The sequence below is a fragment of the Balaenoptera acutorostrata genome, chromosome 8 (assembly GCF_949987535.1).
Source record: "Balaenoptera acutorostrata chromosome 8, mBalAcu1.1, whole genome shotgun sequence".
Taxonomy (NCBI): domain Eukaryota; kingdom Metazoa; phylum Chordata; class Mammalia; order Artiodactyla; family Balaenopteridae; genus Balaenoptera; species Balaenoptera acutorostrata.
The window spans coordinates 61,247,429-61,270,888 of record NC_080071.1 but is presented as its reverse complement, the minus strand read 5'-3'; the positions used below and the strand labels follow the sequence as shown (position 1 = coordinate 61,270,888).

The 23,460-nt window shown below is 35.2% G+C and overlaps 1 protein-coding gene across 1 annotated transcript in view; it reads right to left on the bottom strand.

The window, feature by feature from the left end:
• Positions 1-23,460, bottom strand: part of BMPR2 (bone morphogenetic protein receptor type 2) — a 195,366-nt gene that overhangs the window by 89,358 nt on the left and 82,548 nt on the right. Inside the window, exons 2-3 of the mRNA XM_007190546.2 lie at positions 15,319-15,489; positions 14,072-14,242 (exon numbers count right to left, since the gene is read on the bottom strand). Of these exons, the coding sequence (XP_007190608.1) occupies positions 14,072-14,242; positions 15,319-15,489 (342 nt within the window). The remainder of the gene's footprint in view (positions 1-14,071; positions 14,243-15,318; positions 15,490-23,460) is intronic.

The following is a 23,460-nucleotide window of genomic DNA, read 5'->3' as shown; positions in this document are numbered from 1 at the left end:
ATATTTTCTCATTTTTAAAGTTCAAATAGTCAAATATGGTACCTATCCCCCTTAAAAAGAGATAAACAACTGAAACAGACTCACTAGTAGAACAGAAAAATCTTTGAAAAAGTAATGATTGTGGTACAAAGACCTAGAATATGAGTTATCAATCCATGAATCTCCTCACCTCTAGCCAGTTTTGTTTTGGAGAATTATCTCATAATGTGTTTCTGTTTGAACACATACTGTAAGCCTCTGTTGCCAACAACCTCAGATCAGGGATTACAGCAAAATAATTGACACACATTTCTAAATATCAGAAGCTCTTTTTACTTTCTCTTTCTTTTTTAATGGTAATAATTCTTCTTAATGGAGAAACACAACATGTAAACTATACTTCAGATGCTGTGACTGGAGGAAAAAGGTTTTGAGAACAGAGAGCTAGTGTCCTAACTAGCCAGAAACCATTGGTGATCTATAGTCCAAATAGAACCTTAATTTTTATGGCACATAAAAATGCTCACATAACTTTTTCCAACATTAATAATTAACTGCTGGTGTTTAATTATTTTAAAGCAGACATTTCACTTATGTCTCAACAAAAGCATCAGTGGACTTCCCATTCTGCTAAAATTTTCAGGAACCAGTCACACTTGAATTATAGCTTATCTTCCTTTAACTTTTTGCCTATAATTATATTGGTAGACAATAAATGCCTTATGTTAATATTTTGGGCCCCCAACAAAAAATTTTTTAACTTTTAAATTTGAGATTATTTCAAACTTATAAAAACTCCCATATGTATGTTACCCAGATTCACCTGAGTGAACAGGTTGCAGAGGTTTCATTTATTTGTGCCCTATCTTGTTGCCTCTAAAACACTATGTAGGGCAGTTTTATAAGACTACATAAAATCTGTGATTAAAAAAAATTTAAGAACTACAGGTAAGTAGAGTACCTTCCTCCAATCCTATAACTATCAAAGTAATCCTTGAATTATTATAATGTGACACTCTGTGGCTCGGCAAAATTACAGATAGTTGCTTATGGTCCTCTGGTTAGTCCATCACCTTTTCCCCTAACAACTCCCCCCACATTATTCTTAAAGATCCACTACTATCATATGCTTTAGTTTCTATCACTCAGTACCTCATTGTCTTCAGCTTCAGTGAAGGTTGGGGAAAAAAAACAAGCTTCTTTTGAAGAAAGAGAGCTACACCTTGTTATTCTCAATCATCCATACATTTCTTTACTGCTGCTGGATCTAACCCTACTCAATGTACAAGGGATAGCAAGTAAGAAGGCAAGTAAATGTGGTTGTGGATGTTGTACAGATGCATACTTGATGAGAAAGATATAATTACAGTAACAGCAACGAATGGTTTAATGTCAAGAAGCAAACTGTTCAGTTGAAAACAATCTAGAAAGAAATGAATAGGATTCACAGAGAACATTAAGTACCCTCTGTTGTTCCCTGGAGCTTAACCTCACTATGTGGTCTTTTAAACAGCCATAATCTATTGATACTTGTGCATTGTTTTCTTTACCAGTATTAAAATACGCTACAATTGTACTTTTAGAGTAATCTCTGAAAATGAGATCGTATAACAGAATCTACTTAGGAAAAGTCTTTTATATTCTTCTATTACCTTAAAAATTAAAGGCTGATGTTTCATTTTTTGGAGAGGGGAATGATCATGGCTTTTTTGTACTTATACCATGGTGAATCTCAAACAGGAGAGTTAATTTGTTTTGTCTCGGTTTGCTATCCCACTTAACTATTTTGCTACATTTGTCCTTTTAACTGAAAGTAGCAACCAGCTTTCAATAAACACCAGTCCAGGGACTTCCCTGGTGGCGCAGTGGTTATGCCAATGCAGGGCACATGGGTTCGAGTCCTGGTCCAGAAAGATCCCACATGCCGCGGAGCAACTAAGCCCATGCGCCACAACTACTAAGCCTGCTCTCTAGAGCCCGCAAGCCACAACTACTGAGCCCACATGCCACAGCTATTGAAGCCCGCGTGCACCTAGAGTCTGTGCTCCGGCAACAAGAGAAGCCACTGCAATGAGAAGCCCACGCACCGCAACGAAGAGTAGCCCCGCTCACCGCAGCTAGAGAAAGAAGGCCTGCGCGTAGCAACAAAGACCCAACGCAGCCATAAATAAATACATTTAAAAATAAATTTAAAAAAATAAACCCCTGTCCATTAGTTAGTGAATCCATTAAATTCATTTTTTTGCCAGATTAAAAAAAAGGCAAATCCTATTCCTTTCAAGCATTTAACAGTATTTCAAAATTTACACATTAGCACATATTCGTTTATTAAATTATTCATTCAACAAACATTTACTGTACTCCCACTATGTACCTGACACTGCACCAGTCACTGTGGAGACAAAGGGGCATTAAAACAAAGTCCCTATCACCAAAGACTTTAGAATCTAGAAGAGACAGAGAGACAACTGCAAAATACATAAAAATTTAGGTATGATGCCTGCAACTTATTTGCAAAAGGTTAAAAAAATAGTGATCTACATATATAGAGAGAGGGAGAATGATAAGGCAAATACAGCAAAATGTTGACAATCAGTGAATCTGAGTAAGGGTACATGGGAGTTTTTATAAGTTTGAAATAATTTCAAAAGTTTAAAAGAATTTTTTTGGTTGGGGGCCCAAAATATTAACACTTGACTTTTATTGTGTACCAATACAATAGACAAAAAGTTAAAGAAAGATAAGCTATAAGTCAAATCTGCTAGAGAAAGACAACCACTTCAATCCATTCCTCCTGAGTAGCATGGTTACTCATTAAAACACAGGGTTTATTTTTGACTGAACTACCTACACATTAAGGAGACATCTTTAAGGAGTTTATAGATCTGAGAGCACTTTGAAAGTATAAAATACTATGCAATAGAAGGCTTTAACACCATCACAAAAACATCATGTGAGGGATGGAGATACTGTTTCTGTGAACACTGTTCTCTCAGAAGAATGAGTAATAAGCATTTTAACACCTTTATTAAGGTATAATTTACACACTATGAAATGAACACTGAACTTTTTTTTTTTTTTTTAAAGCCTAACATGGTTAGTTTTTTTTTTTTATGAATACTAGTCCTACTTCTTTTTTTTTTTTTTTTTTTTTATTATTTACTTATTTATTTATTTATTTTTGGCTGTGCTGGGTCTTCGGTTCGTGCGAGGGCTTTCTCTAGTTGCGGCAAGTGGGGGCCACTCTTCATCGCGGTGCGGGGACCGCTCTTCATCGCGGTGCGCGGGCCTTTCACTATCGCGGCCCCTCCCGTTGCGGGGCACAGGCTCCAGACGCGCAGGCTCAGCAGCTGTGGCTCACGGGCCCAGCTGCTCCGTGGCATGTGGGATCTTCCCAGACCAGGGCTCGAACCCGTGTCTCCTGCATTAGCAGGCAGATTCTCAACCACTGCGCCACCAGGGAAGCCCCAACACTGAACTTTTATTGAAAGATATTAAGGGTATTTCCTTAGGAAGAGCCAAGGTTCAAAGATTTTTAAAAATCATTTTTCTCAAAACTAGTCAGCTTCATTATTGAGAAATAATGTTACAAATGGACAATGAATATAAAAATATTCAAAATAAAGAACAACCAAACAACAAGTGAACCTCATTAATAAAAACAATGTAAATCCATTTTCAAAATGACCTCAGCCAAGTTTTATTTTAATACTAGTGCTGATTAACATATGATGAAATATGCACTTTAGTATATCACTGATGGGAATGTGAATTGTTTCAACCATTGGAAAAGCAATTTGACAATGTATGAGGAACTTTAATACTGTTACTAGTGGATACAGAAATTACAATTCTGGGAATTATAATTTAATATAATGCTATATATACAAAGATGTGCATTGTAGCAAAAAACTAGAAACAGCCTAAATGCCCAAAACCAGGGGAATGGATAAGAAAAATATCTAGTTGGTAAAATATTATACAACCATTAAAACTGATGATTATGAAACATGTAATACCTGGAAAATATTATATTATGTTTAAAAAGGAGGATCTAAAATTTATATCACTAATACAACTATACAAAAATTAAAGAGAAAAGACTAGAAAGAAATATTCAAAATATTAACAATGTTTGTATATGGGTGTAGGGATTTTTAAAGATTATTATTCTCCTCTCCATTTATCTCATTTTTCTATTTTTCTGAATAAACAGGCAGGTATTCCTTTAATATTTCCTTAAATAAGTAATATACAAATATATTCTCATGTTAAAGATTCAAACAATACAAAAGTATAATAATAATAATAGGCAACCTCCCATAAACAGTCGCCCTGAACTATCCCCCCTTCTCTACCTTTGATGAGTTTGCACCATATTTCTAGTAATTTTTAAATACATGTCTTTATTTGGCCAATGTTTATATTAAATAGTCAATAAATGGCATTTTTATAATTAAAAATTAGAGAAAAAAATCACTATCGCCAAACTTTCTACTGATGTATTATTCAATATATGTCAAGGAACAAAAAGTTCTGCTTCTTAATTTTATATTTTAATTAATTCCTTTAAACTTTAACACTTAAAAAAAAAAAAAGGAAGCAAGAAAAACTACAATCCTGCAGCCTGTGGACCAAAAACCACAGTTACAGAAAGACAGAGAAGATGAAAAGGCAGAGGGCTATGTACCAGATGAAGGAACAAGAAAAAACCCCAGAAAAACAACTAAATGAAGTGGAGATAGGCAACCTTCCAGAAAAAGAATTCAGAATAATGATAGTGAAGATGATCCAGGACCTCGGAATAAGAATGGAGGCAAAGATTGAGAAGATGCAAGAAATGATTAACAAAGACCTAGAAGAATTAAAGAACAAACAAACAGAGATGACCAATACAATAACTGAAATGAAAACTACACTAGAAGGAATCAATAGCAGAATAACTGAGGCAGAAGAACGGATAAGTGACCTGGAAGACAGAATGGTGGAATTCACTGCTGCGGAACAGACTAAAGAAAAAAGAATAAAAAGAAATGAAGACAGCCTAAGAGACCTCTGGGACAACATTAAACGCAACAACATTCGCATTATAGGGGTCCCAGAAGGAGAAGAGAGAGAGAAAGGACCAGAGAAAATATTTGAAGAGATTATAATCGAAAACTTCCCTAACATGGGAAAGGAAATAGCCACCCAAGTCCAGGAAGCGCAGAGAGTCCCATACAGAATAAACCCAAGGAGAAACACGCCGAGACACATAGTAATCAAAGTGGCAAAAATTAAAGACAAAGAAAAATTATTGAAAGCAGCAAGGGAAAAACGACAAATAACATACAAGGGAACCCCCATAAGGTTAACAGCTGATTTCTCAGCAGAAACTCTGCAAGCCAGAAGGGAGTGGCATGAAATACTTAAAGTGATGAAAGGGAAGAACCTACAACCAAGATTACTCTACCCAGCAAGGATCTCATTTAGATTTGATGGAGAAATCAAAAGCTTTACAGACAAGCAAAAGCTAAGAGAATTCAGCACCACCAAACCAGCTCTACAACAAATGCTAAAGGAACTTCTCTAAGTGGGAAACACAAGAGAAGAAAAGGACCTACAAAAACAAACCCAAAACAATTAAGAAAATGGTCATAGGAACATACATATCGATAATTACCTTAAACGTGAATGGATTAAATGCCCCAACCAAAAGACATAGACTGGCTGAATGGATACAAAAACAAGACCCATATATATGCTGTCTACAAGAGACCCACTTCAGACCTAGGGACACATACAGACTGAAAGTGAGGGGATGGAAAAAGATATTCCATGCAAATGGAAATCAAAAGAAAGCTGGAGTAGCTATACTCATATCAGATAAAATAGACTTTAAAATAAAGAATGTTACAAGAGACAAGGAAGGACACTACATAATGATCCAGGGATCAATCCAAGAAGAAGATATAACAATTATAAATATATATGCACCCAACATAGGAGCACCTCAATACATAAGGCAACTGCTAACAGCTATAAAAGAGGAAATCGACAGTAACACAATAATAGTGGGGGACTTTAACACCTCACTTACACCAATGGACAGATCATCCAAAATGAAAATAAATAAGGAAACAGAAGCTTTAAATGACACAATAGACCAGATAGAATTAATTGATATATATAGGACATGCCATCCAAAAACAGCAGATTACACGTTCTTCTCAAGTGCACACGGAACATTCTCCAGGATAGATCACATCTTGGGTCACAAATCAAGCCTCAGTAAATTTAAGAAAATTGAAATCATATCAAGCATCTTTTCTGACCACAACGCTATGAGATTAGAAATGAACTACAGGGAAAAAAACGTAAAAAAGACAAACACATGGAGGCTAAACAATACGTTACTAAATAACCAAGAGATCACTGAAGAAATCAAACAGGAAATAAAAAAATACCTAGAGACAAATGACAATGAAAACACGACGACCCAAAACCTATGGGATGCAGCAAAAGCGGTTCTAAGAGGGAAGTTTATAGCTATACAAGCCTACCTAAAGAAACAAGAAAAATCTCAAGTAAACAATCTAACTTTACACCTAAAGAAACTAGAGAAAGAAGAACAAACAAAACCCAAAGTTAGCAGAAGGAAAGAAATCATAAAGATCAGAGCAGAAATAAATGAAATAGAAACAAAGAAAACAATAGCAAAGATCAATAAAACTAAAAGTTGGTTCTTTGAGAAGATAAACAAAATTGATAAGCCATTAGCCAGACTCATCAAGAAAAAGAGGGAGAGGACTCAAATCAATAAAATCAGAAATGAAAAAGGAGAAGTTACAACAGACACCGCAGAAATACAAAACATCCTAAGAGACTACTACAAGCAACTTTATGCCAATAAAATGGACAACCTGGAAGAAATGGACAAATTCTTAGAAAGGTATAACCTTCCAAGACTGAACCAGGAAGAAACAGAAAATATCAACAGACCAATCACAAGTAATGAAATTGAAACTGTGATTAAAAATCTTCCAACAAACAAAAGTCCAGGACCAGATGGCTTCACAGGTGAATTCTATCAAACATTTAGAGAAGAGCTAACACCCATCCTTCTCAAACTCTTCCAAAAAATTGCAGAGGAAGGAACTCTCCCAAACTCATTCTATGAGGCCACCATCACCCTGATACCAAAACCAGACAAAGATACTACAAAAAAAGAAAATTACAGACCAATATCACTGATGAATATAGATGCAAAAATCCTCAACAAAATACTAGCAAACAGAATCCAACAACACATTAAAAGGATCATACACCACGATCAAGTGGGATTTATCCCAGGGATGCAAGGATTCTTCAATATACGCAAATCAATCAATGTGATACACCATATTAACAAATTGAAGAATAAAAACCATATGATCATCTCAATAGATGCAGAAAAAGCTTTTGACAAAATTCAACACCCATTTATGATAAAAACTCTCCAGAAAGTGGGCATAGAGGGAACCTACCTCAACATAATAAAGGCCATATATGACAAACCCACAGCAAACATCATTCTCAATGGTGAAAAACTGAAAGCATTTCCTCTAAGATCAGGAACGAGACAAGGATGTCCACTCTCACCACTATTATTCAACATAGTTCTGGAAGTCCTAGCCACGGCAATCAGAGAAGAAAAAGAAATAAAAGGAATACAAATTGGAAAAGAAGAAGTAAAACTGTCACTGTTTGCGGATGACATGATACTATACATAGAGAATCCTAAAACTGCCACCAGAAAACTGCTAGAGCTAATTAATGAATATGGTAAAGTTGCAGGTTACAAAATTAATGCACAGAAATCTCTTGCATTCCTATACACTAATGATGAAAAATCTGAAAGAGAAATTATGGAAACACTCCCATTTACCATTGCAACAAAAAGAATAAAATACCTAGGAATAAACCTACCTAGGGAGACAAAAGACCTGTATGCAGAAAACTATAAGACACTGATGAAAGAAATTAAAGATGATACCAACAGATGGAGAGATATACCATGTTCTTGGATTGGAAGAATCAACATTGTGAAAATGAGTATACTACCCAAAGCAATCTACAGATTCAATGCAATCCCTATCAAATTACCAATGGCATTTTTTACGGAGCTAGAACAAATCATCTTAAAATTTGTATGGAGACACAAAAGACCCCGAATAGCCAAAGCAGTCTTGAGGCAAAAAAATGGAGCTGGAGGAATCAGACTCCCTGACTTCAGACTATACTACAAAGCTACAGTAATCAAGACAATATGGTACTGGCACAAAAACAGAAACATAGATCAATGGAACAAGATAGAAAGCCCAGAGATTAACCCACGCACCTATGGTCAACTAATCTATGACAAAGGAGGCAAAGATATACAATGGAGAAAAGACAGTCTCTTCAATAAGTGGTGCTGGGAAAACTGGACAGCCACATGTAAAAGAATGAAATTAGAATACTCCCTAACACCATACACAAAAATAAACTCAAAATGGATTAGAGACCTAAATATAAGACTGGACACTATAAAACTCTTAGAGGAAAACATAGGAAGAACACTCTTTGACATAAATCACAGCAAGATCTTTTTCGATCCACCTCCTAGAGTAATGGAAATAAAAACAAAAATAAACAAGTGGGACCTAATGAAACTTCAAAGCTTTTGCACAGCAAAGGAAACCATAAACAAGACCAAAAGACAACCCTCAGAATGGGAGAAAATATTTGCAAATGAATCAACGGACAAAGGATTAATCTCCAAAATATATAAACAGCTCATTCAGCTCAATATCAAAGAAACAAACACCCCAATCCAAAAATGGGCAGAAGACCTAAATAGACATTTCTCCAAAGAAGACATACAGACGGCCACGAAGCACATGGAAAGATGCTCAACATCACTAATTATTAGAGAAATGCAAATCAAAACTACAATGAGGTATCACCTCACTCCTGTTAGAATGGGCATCATCAGAAAATCTACAAACAACAAATGCTGGAGAGGGTGTGGAGAAAAGGGAACCCTCTTGCACTGTTGGTGGGAATGTAAATTGATACAGCCACTATGGAGAACAATATGGAGGTTCCTTAAAAAACTAAAAATAGAATTACCATATGACCCAGCAATCCCACTACTGGGCATATACCCAGAGAAAACCGTAATTCAAAAAGACACGTGCACCCGAATGTTCATTGCAGCACTATTTACAATAGCCAGGTCATGGAAGCAACCTAAATGCCCATCAACAGACGAATGGATAAAGAAGTTGTGGTACATATATACGATGGAATATTATTCAGCCATAAAAAGGAACGAAATTGAGTCATTTGTTGAGAAGTGGATGGATCTAGAGACTGTCATACAGAGTGAAGTAAGTCAGAAAGAGAAAAACAAATATCGTATGTTAATGCATGTATGTGGAACGTAGAAAAATGGTACAGATGAGCCAGTTTGCAGGGCAGAAGTTGAGACACAGATGTAGAGAATGGACATATGGACACCAAGGGGGGAAAACTGCGATGAGGTGGGGATGGTGATGTGCTGAATTGGGCGATTGGGATTGACATGTATACACTGATGTGTATAAAACTGATGCCTAATAAGAACCTGCAGTATAAAAAAACAAACAAAACAACTAATACTAAACTTTCATTGGGTTATTTGTATGGAAATATGTTAATATAAATGTTTCAGACATTACATGAAATTTCTAAAAATCTTATATTTGTATTTGTATGGAAATATGTATGGAAATATGTTAATATAAATGTTTCAGACAGTACATGAAATTTCTAAAAATCTTATATTTGTATTTGTATGGAAATATGTATGGAAATATGTTAATATAAATGTTTCAGACATTACATGAAATTTCTAAAAATCTTATATTTGTATTTGTATGGAAATATGTATGGAAATATGTTAATATAAATGTTTCAGACACTACATGAAATTTCTAAAAATCTTATATTTGTATTTGTATGGAAATATGTATGGAAATATGTTAATATAAATGTTTCAGACATTACATGAAATTTCTAAAAATCTTATATTTGTATTTGTATGGAAATATGTATGGAAATATGTTAATATAAATGTTTCAGACATTAAAAAAAAAAAAAAAAAAAAAACTTTAACACTTAAAACTATTTTTATTTTGGTCAAGCACCTAACCATTTACAGACTAAATGTCTAACATTCTATATAGTAGTGGTTATTTTTCTTGAAATTAATATAAAAGTAAATATTCATTTTGTTTACTAACAATGAATTTACTTGATTGTTTTGTCTGAAGAACAAAATACATTAATTGGGTTAACACTCTCAAATTAGAACACTTAAAACACTTTCCCTTTTTATCAGGATAACATTACTGATTTATAGTGGCAATCGTTCCCTGCTTTTGATTCAAAAGATTACAGTAGACCAAGATCTAGGTAACAATCTGAAATGTAGCTGTAAAGATCTTTTTTTTTTTTTTTTTTAAAGGGCAACATTGGATACTGTATTTTTTTTTTAATTTTTATTTATTTATTTATTTATTTATTTATTTATTTTTGCCTGTGCTGGGTCTTTGGTTCGTGCGAGGGCTTTCTCCAGTTGCGGCAAGTGGGGGCCACTCTTCATCGCGGTGCGGGGACCGCTCTTCATCGCGGTGCGCGGGCCTTTCACTATCGCGGCCCCTCCCGTCGCGGGGCACAGGCTCCAGAAGCGCAGGCTCAGTAATTGTGGCTCACGGGCCCAGCCGCTCCGCGGCATGTGGGATCCTCCCAGACCAGGGCTCGAACCCGTGTCCCCTGCATTAGCAGGCAGATTCTCAACCACTGCGCCACCAGGGAAGCCCCTGTAAAGATCTTTGAGGTGAATTTATGGACAAATTCACTTCTTCTCTTTCATCGAGCTAGATGTGAAAATTAGAGATCTTGCTTTGTTTGTTTTTTTGTGGAAAATAAATATAGCCAATTCAGTATAATTTCGCAATAAAAGCTAATTGCCTTGAGTAGATAGAAACTACATGAAAAAAACTCCCTATTGCTTTCAGTTTAGTGTTTCATCAATAAATCAAAGGAAATAGGGACCTCCCTGGTGGTCCAGTGGTTAAGAATCCGCCTTCCAATGCAGGGGATGTGGGTTCCATCCCTGGTTGGGGAACTATGATCCCACATGCCACAGGACAACTAAGCCCACACACCGCAACTACTGAGCCCGCGTACTCTGGAGCCTATGTGCCACAACTAGAGAGAAGCCTGCGTGCCGCAACTAGAGAAGCCTGCGCGCCACAACGAAAGATCCCACATGCCGCAACAAAGATTCTGTGGGCCACAACTAAGACCCGATGCAGCCAAATAAAATAAAATAAAATAAAATAAAATAAGAAATTTAAAAAACACTTTAAAAAATAAAATAAAATAAAATAAATAAATAAAAAATCAAAGGAAATAATCCAAAACTGAAGATCTTAGAGTATGGACTGATAAAATTTCTTGACAGAGAAAAGAATTCTTGAAAAGTGCTACATTTCAATAAAAAAAAATTATTAAAAAAAATTAAAACTTTTTATTTGGAAATAATTATAACAGTTGCAAGAATAACAATAGTACAAAGAATACCCATATGCCTTTATACAAATTCACTTTTCTTACCATTATACCCCATTTTCTTCATCATTCAAGGAAGGTTAGATACACACATCATGGCCCTTTACTTCTAAACACTTCTTAGAGTATTTCCTAAGAATATGGATATTCTCTTATATAACCACACTATTCTTATCAGCTTCAGTAAATTTAACATTGAAAAAAATCTTTAATCATCTATTTTGTCAATTGGATTAACAACATCCTTTATCACATTTTGCACATCCAATATAGGAGAGTTAGGTACCGCTTAGTTGTCAACTTTTTTAGCCTCCTTTAATATAGATCTTTCTCACAGTCTCTTTTTTCTTACATGATATTGACATTTTTGAGGAAAACAAACTCCCTTTTTATAACAGAACATTCTTAATTTATGATTTGCCTGATGTTCCTTTGTGATTAGATTATTCATTCTTGATTGAAATACAGTACTAAATTAGTGACACTGTGTTCTCAGAGTATCACAGACGTCCATCTGCCCTTCATTAATGATATTACCTGGTTAAGCTATTGTCCAATTTCCTCACTTTATAATTACTAATTTTTCCCTTGCAATATGTTGGACAAACTCTAAAAGAATGCAAATATCCTCAGTCCTTATTGAACCTGCCCCCTAGATTTAGGATCTTAGGATGATTCTTGCCTGATCCAATCCTTGCCATGATGGCTGCATAATGATAATTTTCCAACACCTACAGTTACAACTTGGCACTTGGCATTCTACTATCCACAAGTGCCCTCTCTTCTCCCTTCTCTGCTATCAGCATAGACTCAATTCATTTTCCCTCCAATGGTTTATAACTTATTACTGTACTTTTTTAGCACTAACATGATCTCAAATGTAGCTCGTGGGAGGTTCCTTCAAACTGGCTACTGTGACAAGTCTCCATCCTTTTGGGGGGGTACTTCTTTCCTTATCTTCTAGTGTTATAAGATGTTGCAGGCTTATCTTGCACCTATCCTGCCCCAGTCCTAGAATAAGTCATTTTTCCAAGGAGCCCAAGTCCCACTGACTGCAGAGCCGTAGTAGAAACTAAACCTGGGCATTATGTACACTCATAGCTACAGGGGTGCTTTTGCTTCTTATTTTTTTCAACAAACAGAGATAAGAAATATATGTAGGCATGTATGTATACACACACGCATATAAATACATACTCATACAAATACATACATACATGGCTGCATATACATGCATGTAACACATACATATGGATATTTTTTAAGTCGTAAGTCCATAATAATACCTTGAACTACAATCTATTCACATAGGATTCTCTTTTCTTCCCCCATCTATAACTGTTTCCCTATTCCTTCAGTGAGAACACTAGTTCCCAAGAATATCAACACTAATACTCATTTTCTTAATCCTATAATACAAATATATCTACAATTGTTTCAGAATTGCTTTGTATACACTACTAAAAATCAAACCTTCTAAAAAGAGTTCAGTATTTGTTTGCAATTCTCCCCCCATCTCTTATATCATATCTTGCCTAAAAGAGTATATACAGTCAAATACTGTTTTTGTAAAATGCTTAGATTAGTTGTTTCTTTTTCCCTTAAGTGTGATTATGATGTTTATGTAAAATACAACTGGGCTCATTTGTTTTCAGTTTGGGATTTTGCCCCCTTCCCATCCTTAATGATTTAATTATATTTTTTGCACACACAGGTTAGTAACAGGATTCCAAAAGTCAAAACTACATGCATAAAGCTATATTCAGAGGATTTTTCCTCCTTCCTGTATCCTTTCTGTTCCATTCCCTCCAACCCTTGTAAGTAACCAACTTCATTATTTTCTGGTTTATCCTTTCTTTGCTTCTTTTTGTAAAGATAAGCTTTCTGTTTTACACAAAAGACAGCATACTATATAAACTTTTTATTCACCTAACGTTATCTCTAGAAATCACTCCATATCAGTTCACAGAGATCTTAGCCACTTTTTTCTTATAGCTGTATATTTAGTACTCCATTACACGTATGTACCATAGTGGATTTCAATCAATCTCCTATTCTTAGGCATTTAGGTAGTTTCCAATACTATGCAGTTACAGACAATACTACAATGGATAAATTTATGCATATGTATTTTCATACTGTTGGAGGTATGTCTTCAAAGATAAGCTCCTACAAATGGGAGTGCTGGGTGAAAGAGTAAGCACATATGTTGTGTTCTTAATATTGCCAAACTCCTCTTCATGTGAGTTGGAAAGTACTATATTTTGATTCAAACTTATTTGATAATATACCAATACCTTGGAAATCCTGGTGTATCTCTTTTCGATTTTAGGTGTTAGCTAGATATAGTCTCATGATGCCGGAACTCTCCCTCTCACTCTGGCCCAACCTGAATATTTTCATATATTTTTAAATTCTAAAAATCTTTGGAGAAAGGAATTACAAGGAAACGTACGTTACTTTAACTACTTACTGAGTGGTGTTGTGTCTGGAGGTGGAAAATTCTCAGTAAAGTTGACATTACACAAGTCTGTGCTACAACAGCAGAAACGGTATGTTCCATTCTGAATTGAGGGTGGAGTGGTAGTTACTACACATTCTTCGTAGTGACACTCCTGGGGATCTCCAATGTGAGACCAGCAACCTACAAATTGATGTTAATGTAAACAAGTTAGGTTTATATATGTAATAATGTAAATAAATTATAACTCTTGCAAACCAATAGGAAACCACATTTTTTATAAGTTATAACTCTTGCAAACCAATAGGAAACCACATTTTTTAAATAACAGAAAATGGCAAAGTATAAACAGGCATTTCATGGAAGGAAAAAGCCACTAATAAAATGTTTCACTTCACAGTTAATCTAAGAATTATTATTAAAAAATCAATAAGATTACATTTTTGTCTATATCTATTGAATTCTTCTGGGTTTTAAAATAATTATATATAACAATAACAAGGATTCAGTAACACACAGTGCTGGAGGGAATGTAAATGTATATAACATTTCTAGAAAGTCACATGGCAATTTTTATGAAGAGCTTTTTCATGTTTTATAATCTAATTTTACTTCCAGAAGTCTATTCCAGGAAAATTATGAGATACAATCAAAGAATTATGTTCAAAGATGTTCACTGAAGCATTAGGTATTACAATGAAAACCAGAAAACAATGTCCAACTGCAGAGTAATGTGTAAGTAAACTGAGATACATGTATACAATGAAAAATTGTATAGATTTTGAGTGTTTTCAAAGTATATTTAAAGAAATAGGAAAATATCCATGATATAATTTAAAATGGGAAAAACGGTATATGAAATTATTTATATAGTATTACCATAATTTTGAAAAAAATAGCACACACACATATAAACATAGAAGTACAAAGAAAACACACCTGAAGGGAATAAACCAATATAGTTTTTTAAAAAAACTTTTTAAAGTATGGAATTGTAGACATTTGTTTCTCTTATAGTTTTATTTTCTAAACTTCATAAAATGGCATTATATTATTAAAATTGTAATAAAATATTATTAAAATAAGCTAAAACCAATTACCCTTTGCAAATTTGGAGCTTGGTATGAATACATACATGAATACACACTTTTAAACTAACTGTTCTCCTGCAGAGGGTTTTATAATCTACTTCCACGCCCTTCTTAGATCAACTTCAATTTTATGAAACAGTTATTTCAGGTAAAAAAAGTATTACTTGCCTTGTTTTACCAGATTTATGTCCCCTTTTGATTTCTCCCAAAGGCCATAGCAGGTGCTACCTTTTGAGCATAATATTGTTCCGTTTTCATGAGAGATTCGACTCTCACCTATCCCAAGGTCTTGTTGATATGGATCTTTAAATGCACAAAGACGTTCTTGATTCTGAGAAGCTAAAATAAAGGAAAAAAAGAATGACAAATTCACTTTATGATAATCTTTGCAAAACATTATTATATAAAATCTTAGTGCCTTTTTGAAAAGCACTGTAAACTTCCCTACTAAATCCCTAACAAGGCTTGAATAAATGTGCAATTTTGTATTTATTCAGTAACGTCTTTCTTTTCATTAATTAATTTGTAACTTCCAAACAAGAAGCAAACTTGAAAACTCATTTCCCAAAAGCAATACCCTCTTACATAAATTATTCTCACCACTCTTTCTCCTATTGAATAATATTGGTGTCTGAATAAAGAAATATCATCAGAAAAATGTCCATGCTCTAAATTATTAAAAATTCAAAACAAATTAGCAAACCTAGAAGGCTGAATAGTTTTTGGAAATTCTACAGTACTCACTTCTACCATATTTTATACTCAGTTGTAAAATGTTAAACATAACATTAGGCATGTTAAACTAAGGATGAGGAGAGACTACAAATGGATAGTACATGGTTTCTATCTGGGGAGATAGAAATGTTCCAAAATTAGATTGTGGCAATGTTTGCACAGCTTTGTAAATGTACAAAAAAATAACTGTTCACTAAAAATGCATGAATTTCATGCTATGTAAATTATACCTTAATAAACCTGTTTTTAAAAATTAAGGCTATTAGTGCTAAATAAGAAAATGATTTTCTGTCCTTAAAAGTATCAATATAGGGACTTCCCTGGTGGGGCAGTGGTTAAGAATCCGCCTGCCAATGCAGGCGACACGGGTTCGAGCCCTGGTCCGGGAAGATCCCACATGCCGCGGAGCAACTAAGCCTGTGCGCAACAACTACTGAGCCCACGCACTGCAACTACTAAGGCCGCGCACCTAGAGCCCGTGCTCTGCAACGAGAAGCCACTGCGATGAGAAGCCCACGCACCGCAACGAAGAGTAGCCCCTGCTTGCCGCAACTAGAGAAAGCCCATGCGCAGCAACGAAGACCCAATGCAGCCAAAAATTAGTTAAATTAATTAATTAATTTTTAAAAAATCAATATAATAGTCAGAAGAAGAAATGCTCAACAATCCCTTATACCAAAAGTCAACCCAATGTATTTCCAACGCCAGTCAGTCTTTCTCCATATACATAATCTGATTTAACTAATCTCAGTAGAACATTTGCCACATAATTTATCAGCTAATAAACATTTACCAACACTGCTGAGAATACCAAAGAAGTAAATGGTTATCAAAAGCAACAGCTGATCTTTATTTGGTTTCTTAAAGCAGACTTTCCTACTGTGTTTGACTTGCCAGAATAACAATCTAATACACTTTGCCACTATATTCCTAATGGGCTTCTGATTTATTTCTTGATTTTGCTGTGTATCTTATTTAGTATGGCTTAATTCATTAGCACCTTAGCACTGGAAATGATTTATTAAAATAATGTTTCTGAAACTACAAAACTAAGGACCAAACCCTAGAGAAGAAATGAAAGCACCAACAACTGTGTGCCCAAGTCTATTTAGAAACACAGACCTGCCGTATTTATTACAACAGAAAGCACCTTCAAAGTATTGAGCTAAGTAAATAGAGGATTCACAAATAGATAATACAGAGTTCTACCCTTCAAGCACCTTATAGTCTGCTTGGCGACAGACAGTAATTACTAAAAAAAAATAAACGTGACTTCCACATTTCCACAATTTAGAACTTCAGGCAGTCTTCTAGAAGATATTTACTAATATCATATAAATGGCCAGAAAATGTAGTATAGCCTTTTTTTAAAAAAGATTTTTTATTTACTTATTTATTTTTGGCTGCGTCAGGTCACAGTTGCGGCACACAGGATCTTCCATTGCGGTGTGCAGGCTTCTCTCTAGTTGCGGTGCTCGGGCTCCAGAGCGCACGGGCTCACTAGCTGCAGCCCGCAGGCTTAGCTGCCCCCCAGCATGTGGGATCTTAGTTCCCTGACCAGGGATCGAACCCAAGTCCCCTGCATTGAAAGGAGGATTCTTAACCACTGGACCACCAGGGAAGTCCCTAGCCTTATTCCACCCCCCAAGTTTATTTATTTATTTATTTATTTGTGGCTGTGTTGGGTCTTCGTTTCTGTGCGAGGGCTTTCTCTAGTTGCGGCAAGTGGGGGCCACTCTTCATTGCGGTGCACGGGCCTCTCACTATCGCGGCCTCTCTTGTTGCAGAGCACAGGCTCCAGACGCGCAGGCTCAGCAGTTGTGGCTCACAGGCCCAGCTGCTCCGCGGCATGTGGGATCCTCCCAGACCAGGGCTCGAACCCGTGTCCCCCGCATCGGCAGGCAGACTCCCAACCACTGCGCCACCAGGGAAGCCCCCCTAGCCTTTTATATAAACTACTTCCAGGGCATTAGCCAGATTATGAGTATACCACATTTTTACCACATGTAGTCACATATTCAAATTCCTTTAATGACAAACATTTATATTATCTTGCACATTTACCAGTATTTCCTTAGATATACCCTAATTTGCAAACTTTACAAAATTATTATAAAGATTAAAATCAAACATATCTCTACATATAAAGTACACACAACACAAAGATTGATACTTAAAAGACGCAAACTAAAAACAAAACTCTGTAATGTAGATCTAAAAAAGCATGCCTATTTATGAGACATAATTCCTTATCCCCATTTCTTGACTCAGGTTATGTGCTACTTACCTACTACCACTTGCTGAAATTATGTAACCCACTCTGTTTCCCTTTCTGTCTTGATTGTTAGAAAGATCAGAATGAATTTATGAACTCATTATCTCTAGTTTTCCACAACCACGATATTCTATTTTTTCCCCTCCTCTTCTGTTGTTATCCGTTTTGACTAGAATTTTGTATTGAATATTGAGTTAATGAATAGGGATCTAACCGTACCTGGAGGTAGATGGATCATAAATAAATAAGTGCCTTATTTAATTTAAAAAGAAAAAGAAAAGTATATCCTTGTGAAACAATAAATACAAAATGAAAATTTTTCCTCTGCCTGGATTTCTTTCACATCTGAAAAGTAGCTAAAGGAATGAACATGCATAAAATTTTTAGTTCCATTATTAAATAATTTGATGACTGAAACCTAAAATTCTCCTTATATAAAAAGACAACAAACAAACAAATCCAATCTCCTCTATGTCTCCCTCTCCCCTCATCCCAAGATCAAGGCAATAAAGGTACAACTGTAGGACACTGAATCATACCTTTAATATCCCTCAGTTTTCACCAAAAAATTTTTTCTTAAAATTACTTCAGCCTACTTCATAGGAATTTTTTTATGACAGTGTCATTAGTATAGGAAAATTATACTTCGTTATTTTAAGAGTAACTCTCAAATTATGATTCAGCAAATTCCTATATTAAATAAAGGTGTTTGAGCAAGAATTCTAACTAAACTCCATTTGGTTAAAAGAAAGAAAAACTACATTTTGTAAAACAGCGCTTGCAGCTTTTAAAATGCTATTTGTTGTAATGTCTCAGCAATATCTCTGTATAAAGTTTTGGATTCTTCATAAATAATGCAGGAAAAGTAGGCATGAAACAAAGAGTACTATGAGAAACAGTATAGCCTAGTATTATATTCTCACATAAAGAGACCTGATCATTTACATGTGGTTTTCTGAATTTGTCAACAGCTAATGAACAAATCTTGATCAATCAAGTATGGTCAATTAACTCTTTCAAGGGACATCCTTAATCAAATACAGTGATTAGATATGAGTCTTTTAAAAACTACTCTCCTCATTTTATTTTTTTAAAATTTTTTCCAGCTTTATTGGGATATAATTGGCATATATTATTGTGTAAGTTTAAGGTGTACAACATGATTTGATACATGTATATATTGCAAAATGATTACCACAATAGGGTTGGTTAACAGCTCCATCACCTCACATAATTACCATTTTGTGTATGTATGTGTATGGTGAAAACATTTAAATCTATTCTCTTAGAGACTTTCAAACATATAATGCAGTATTTTTTTGCTTCTTTCCAAGAGAATACATTTGATCACATTTTTTTTATACAGCAGGTTCTTATTAGTAATCAATTTTATACACATCAGTGTATACATGTCAATCCCAATCTCCCAATTCATCACACCACCCCCCCCCCACAGCTTTCCCCCCTTGGTGTCCATACGTTTGTTCTCTACATCTGTGTCTCAATTTCTGCCCTGAAAACCGGTTTATCTGCACCATTTTTCTAGGTTCCACATATATGCATTAATATACGATATTTGTTTTTCTCTTTCTGACTTACTTCACTCTGTACGACAGTCTCTAGATCCATCCATGTCAACAAATGACCCAATTTAGTTCCTTTTTATGGCTGAGTAATATTCCATTGTATGTATGTACCACTTCTTCTTTATCCATTCATCTGTCAATGGGCATTTAGGTTGCTTCCATGACCTAGCTATTGTAAATAGTGCTGCAATGAACATTGGGGTGCATGTGTCTTTTTGAATTGTGGTTTTCTCTGGGTATATGCCCAGTAGTGGATTGCTGGATCATATGGTAATTCTATTTTTAGTTTTTTAAGGAACCTCCATACTGTTCTCCATAGTGGCTGTATCAGTTAACATTCCCACCAACAGTGCAAGAGGGTTCCCTTTTCTCCACACCCTCTCCAGCATTTGTTGTTTGGAGATTTTCTGATGAAGCCCATTCTAACTGGTGTGAGGTAATACCTCATTGTAGTTTTGATTTGCATTTCTCTAAAAATTAGTGATGTTGAGTAGCTTTTCATGTGCTTCTTGGCCATCTGTATGCCTTCTTTGGAGAAATGTCTATTTAGGTCTTCTGCCCATTTTTGGAGTGGGTTGTTTGTTTTTTTAATATCGAGCTGCATGAGCTGTTTATATATTTGGAGATTAATCCTTTGTCCATTGATTCGTTTGCAAATATTTTCTCCCATTCTGAGGGTTGTCTTTTCGTCTTGTTTATGGTTTCCTTTGCTGTGCAAAAGCTTTTACGTTTCATTAGGTCTCATTTGTTTATTTTTGTTTTTATTTCCATTACTCTAGGAGGTGGATCAAAAAAGATCTTGCTGTGATTTATGTTAAACAGTGTTCTTCCTATGTTTTCCTCTAAGAGTTTTATAGTGTCTGGTCTTACACTTAGGTCTCTAATCCATTTTGAGTTTATTTTTGGGTATGGTGTTAGGGAGTGTTCTAATTTCATTCTTTTACATGTAGCTGTCCGGTTTTCCCAGCACCACTTATTGAAGAGACTGTCTTTTCTCCATTGTATATCCTTGCCTCCTTTGTCATAGATTAGTTGACCATAGGTGCGTGGGTTTACCTCTGGGCTTTCTATCTTGTTCCATTGATCTATATTTCTGTTTTTGTGCCAGGGCCATATTGTTTTGATTACTGTAGCTTTGTAGTATAGTCTGAAGTCAGGGAGTCTGATTCCTCCAGTTCCGTTTTTTTCCCTCAAGACTGCTTTGGCTATTCGGGGTCTTTTGTGTCTCCATACAAATTTTAAGATTTTTTGCTCTAGTTCCATAAAAAATGCCATTGGTAATTTGATAGGGATTGCATTGAATCTGTAGATTGCTTTGGGTAGTATAGTCATTTGCACAATATTGATTCTTCCAATCCAAGAACATGGTATATCTCTCCATCTGTTGGTATCATCTTTAATTTCTTTCATCAGTGTCTTACAGTTTTCTGCATACAGGTCTTTTGTCTCCCTAGGTAGGTTTATTCCTAGGTATTTTCTCCTTTTTGTTGCAATGGTAAATGGAAGTGTTTCCTTAATTTCTCTTTCAGATATTTCATTGTTACTGTATAGGAATGCAAGAGATTTCTGTGCATTAATTTTGTATCCTGCAACTTTACCACATTCATTGATTAGCTCTAGTAGTTTTCTGGTGGCAGTTTTAGGATTCTCTATGTATACTATCATGTCACCTGCAAACAGTGACAGTTTTACTTCTTCTTTTCCAATTTGGATTCCTTTTATTTTTTTTTCTTCTCGGATTGCTGAGGCTAGGACTTCCAAAACTATTTTGAATAACAGTGGCAAGAGTGGACATCCTTGTCTTGTTCCTGATCTTAGAGGAAATGCTTTCAGTTTTTCACCATTGAGAATGATGCTTGCTGTGGGTTTGTCGTATATGGTCTTCATTATGTTGAGGTAGGTTCCCTCTATGCCCACTTTCTGGAGAGTTTTTATCATAAATTGCTGTTGAATTTTGTCAAAAGCTTTTTCTCCATCTATTGAGATGATCATATGGTTTTTCTTCTTCAATTTGTTAATATGGTGTATCACATTGATTGATTTGTATATATTGAAGAATCCTTGCATCCTTGGGATAAATCCCACTTGATCATGGTGTATGATCCTTTTAATGTGTTGTTGGATTCTGTTTGCTAGTATTTTGTTGAGGATTTTTGCATCTATATTCATCAGTGATATTGGTCTGTAATTTTCTTTTTTTGTAGTATCTTTGTCTGGCTTTGGTATCAGGGTGATGGTGGCCTCATAGAATGAGTTTGGGAGTGTTCCTTCCTCTGCAACTTTTTGGAAGAGTTTGACAATGATGGGCGTGAGCTCTTCTCTAAATGTTTGATAGAATTCATCTGTGAAGCCATCTGGTCCTGGACTTTTGTTTGTTGGAAGATTTTTAATCACAGTTTCAATTTCATTACTTGTGATTGGTCTGTTCATATTTTCTATTTCTTCCTGGTTCAGTCTTGGAAGGTTATACCTTTCTAAGAATTTGTCCATTTTTTCCAGGTTTCCATTTTGTTGGCCTAGAATTGCTTGTAGTAGTCTCTTAGGATGCTTTGTATTTCTGCGGTGTCTGTTGTAACTTCTCGTTTTTCATTCCTAATTTTATTGATGTGAGTCCTCTCCCTCTTTTTCTTGATGAGTCTGGCTAATGATTTATCAATTTTGTTTATCTTCTCAAAGAACCAGCTTTTAGTTTTATTGATGTTTGCTATTGTTTTCTCTGTTTCTATTTCATTTATTTCTGTTCTGATTTTTATGATTTCTTTCCTTCTGCTAACTTTGAGTTTTGTTTGTTCTTCTTTCTCTAGTTCCTTTAGGTGTAAGGTTAGATTGTTTATTTGAGATTTTTCTTATTTCTTGAGGTAGGCTTGTATAGCTATAAACTTCCCTCTTAGAACTGCTTTTGCTGCATCCCATAGGTTTTGGATCATTGTGTTTTCATTGTCATTTGTCTCTAGGTATTTTTTGATACTGTTTGATTTCTTCAGTCATCTCTTGGTTATTTAGTAACGTATTGTTTAGCCTCCATGTGTTTGTGTTTTTTACGTTTTTTTCCCTGTAATTCACTTCTAATCTCATAGCATTGTGGTCAGAAAAGATGCTTGATATGATTTCAATTTTCTTAAATTTACTGAGGCTTGATTTGTGACCCAAGATATGATCTATCCTGGAGAATGTTCTGTGCGCACTTGAAAAGAAAGTGTACTGTGCTGTTTTTGGATGGAATATCCTATAATTATCAATTAAATCTATCTGGTGTATTGTGTCATTTAAAGCTTGTTTCCTTATTTATTTTCATTTTGGATGATCTGTCCATTGGTGTAAGTGAGGTGTTGAAGTCCCCCACTATTACTGTGTTACTGTCCATTTCCTATTTTATAGCTGTTAGCAGTTGCCTTATATATTGAGGTGCTCGTATGTTGGGTGCATATATATTTATAATTGTTATATCTTCTTCTTGGAATGATCCCTTGATCATTATGTAGTGTCCTTCCTTGTCTCTTGTAACATTCTTTATTTTAAAGTTTATTTTATCTGATATAAGTATTGCTACTCCAGCTTTCTTTTGATTTCCATTTGCATGGAATATCTTTTCTCATCCCCTCACTTTCAGTCTGAATGTGTCCCTAGGTCTGAAGTGGGTCTCTTGTAGACAGCATATGTATGGGTCTTGTTTTTGTATCCATTCAGCAAGCCTGTGTCTTTTGGTTGGAGCAT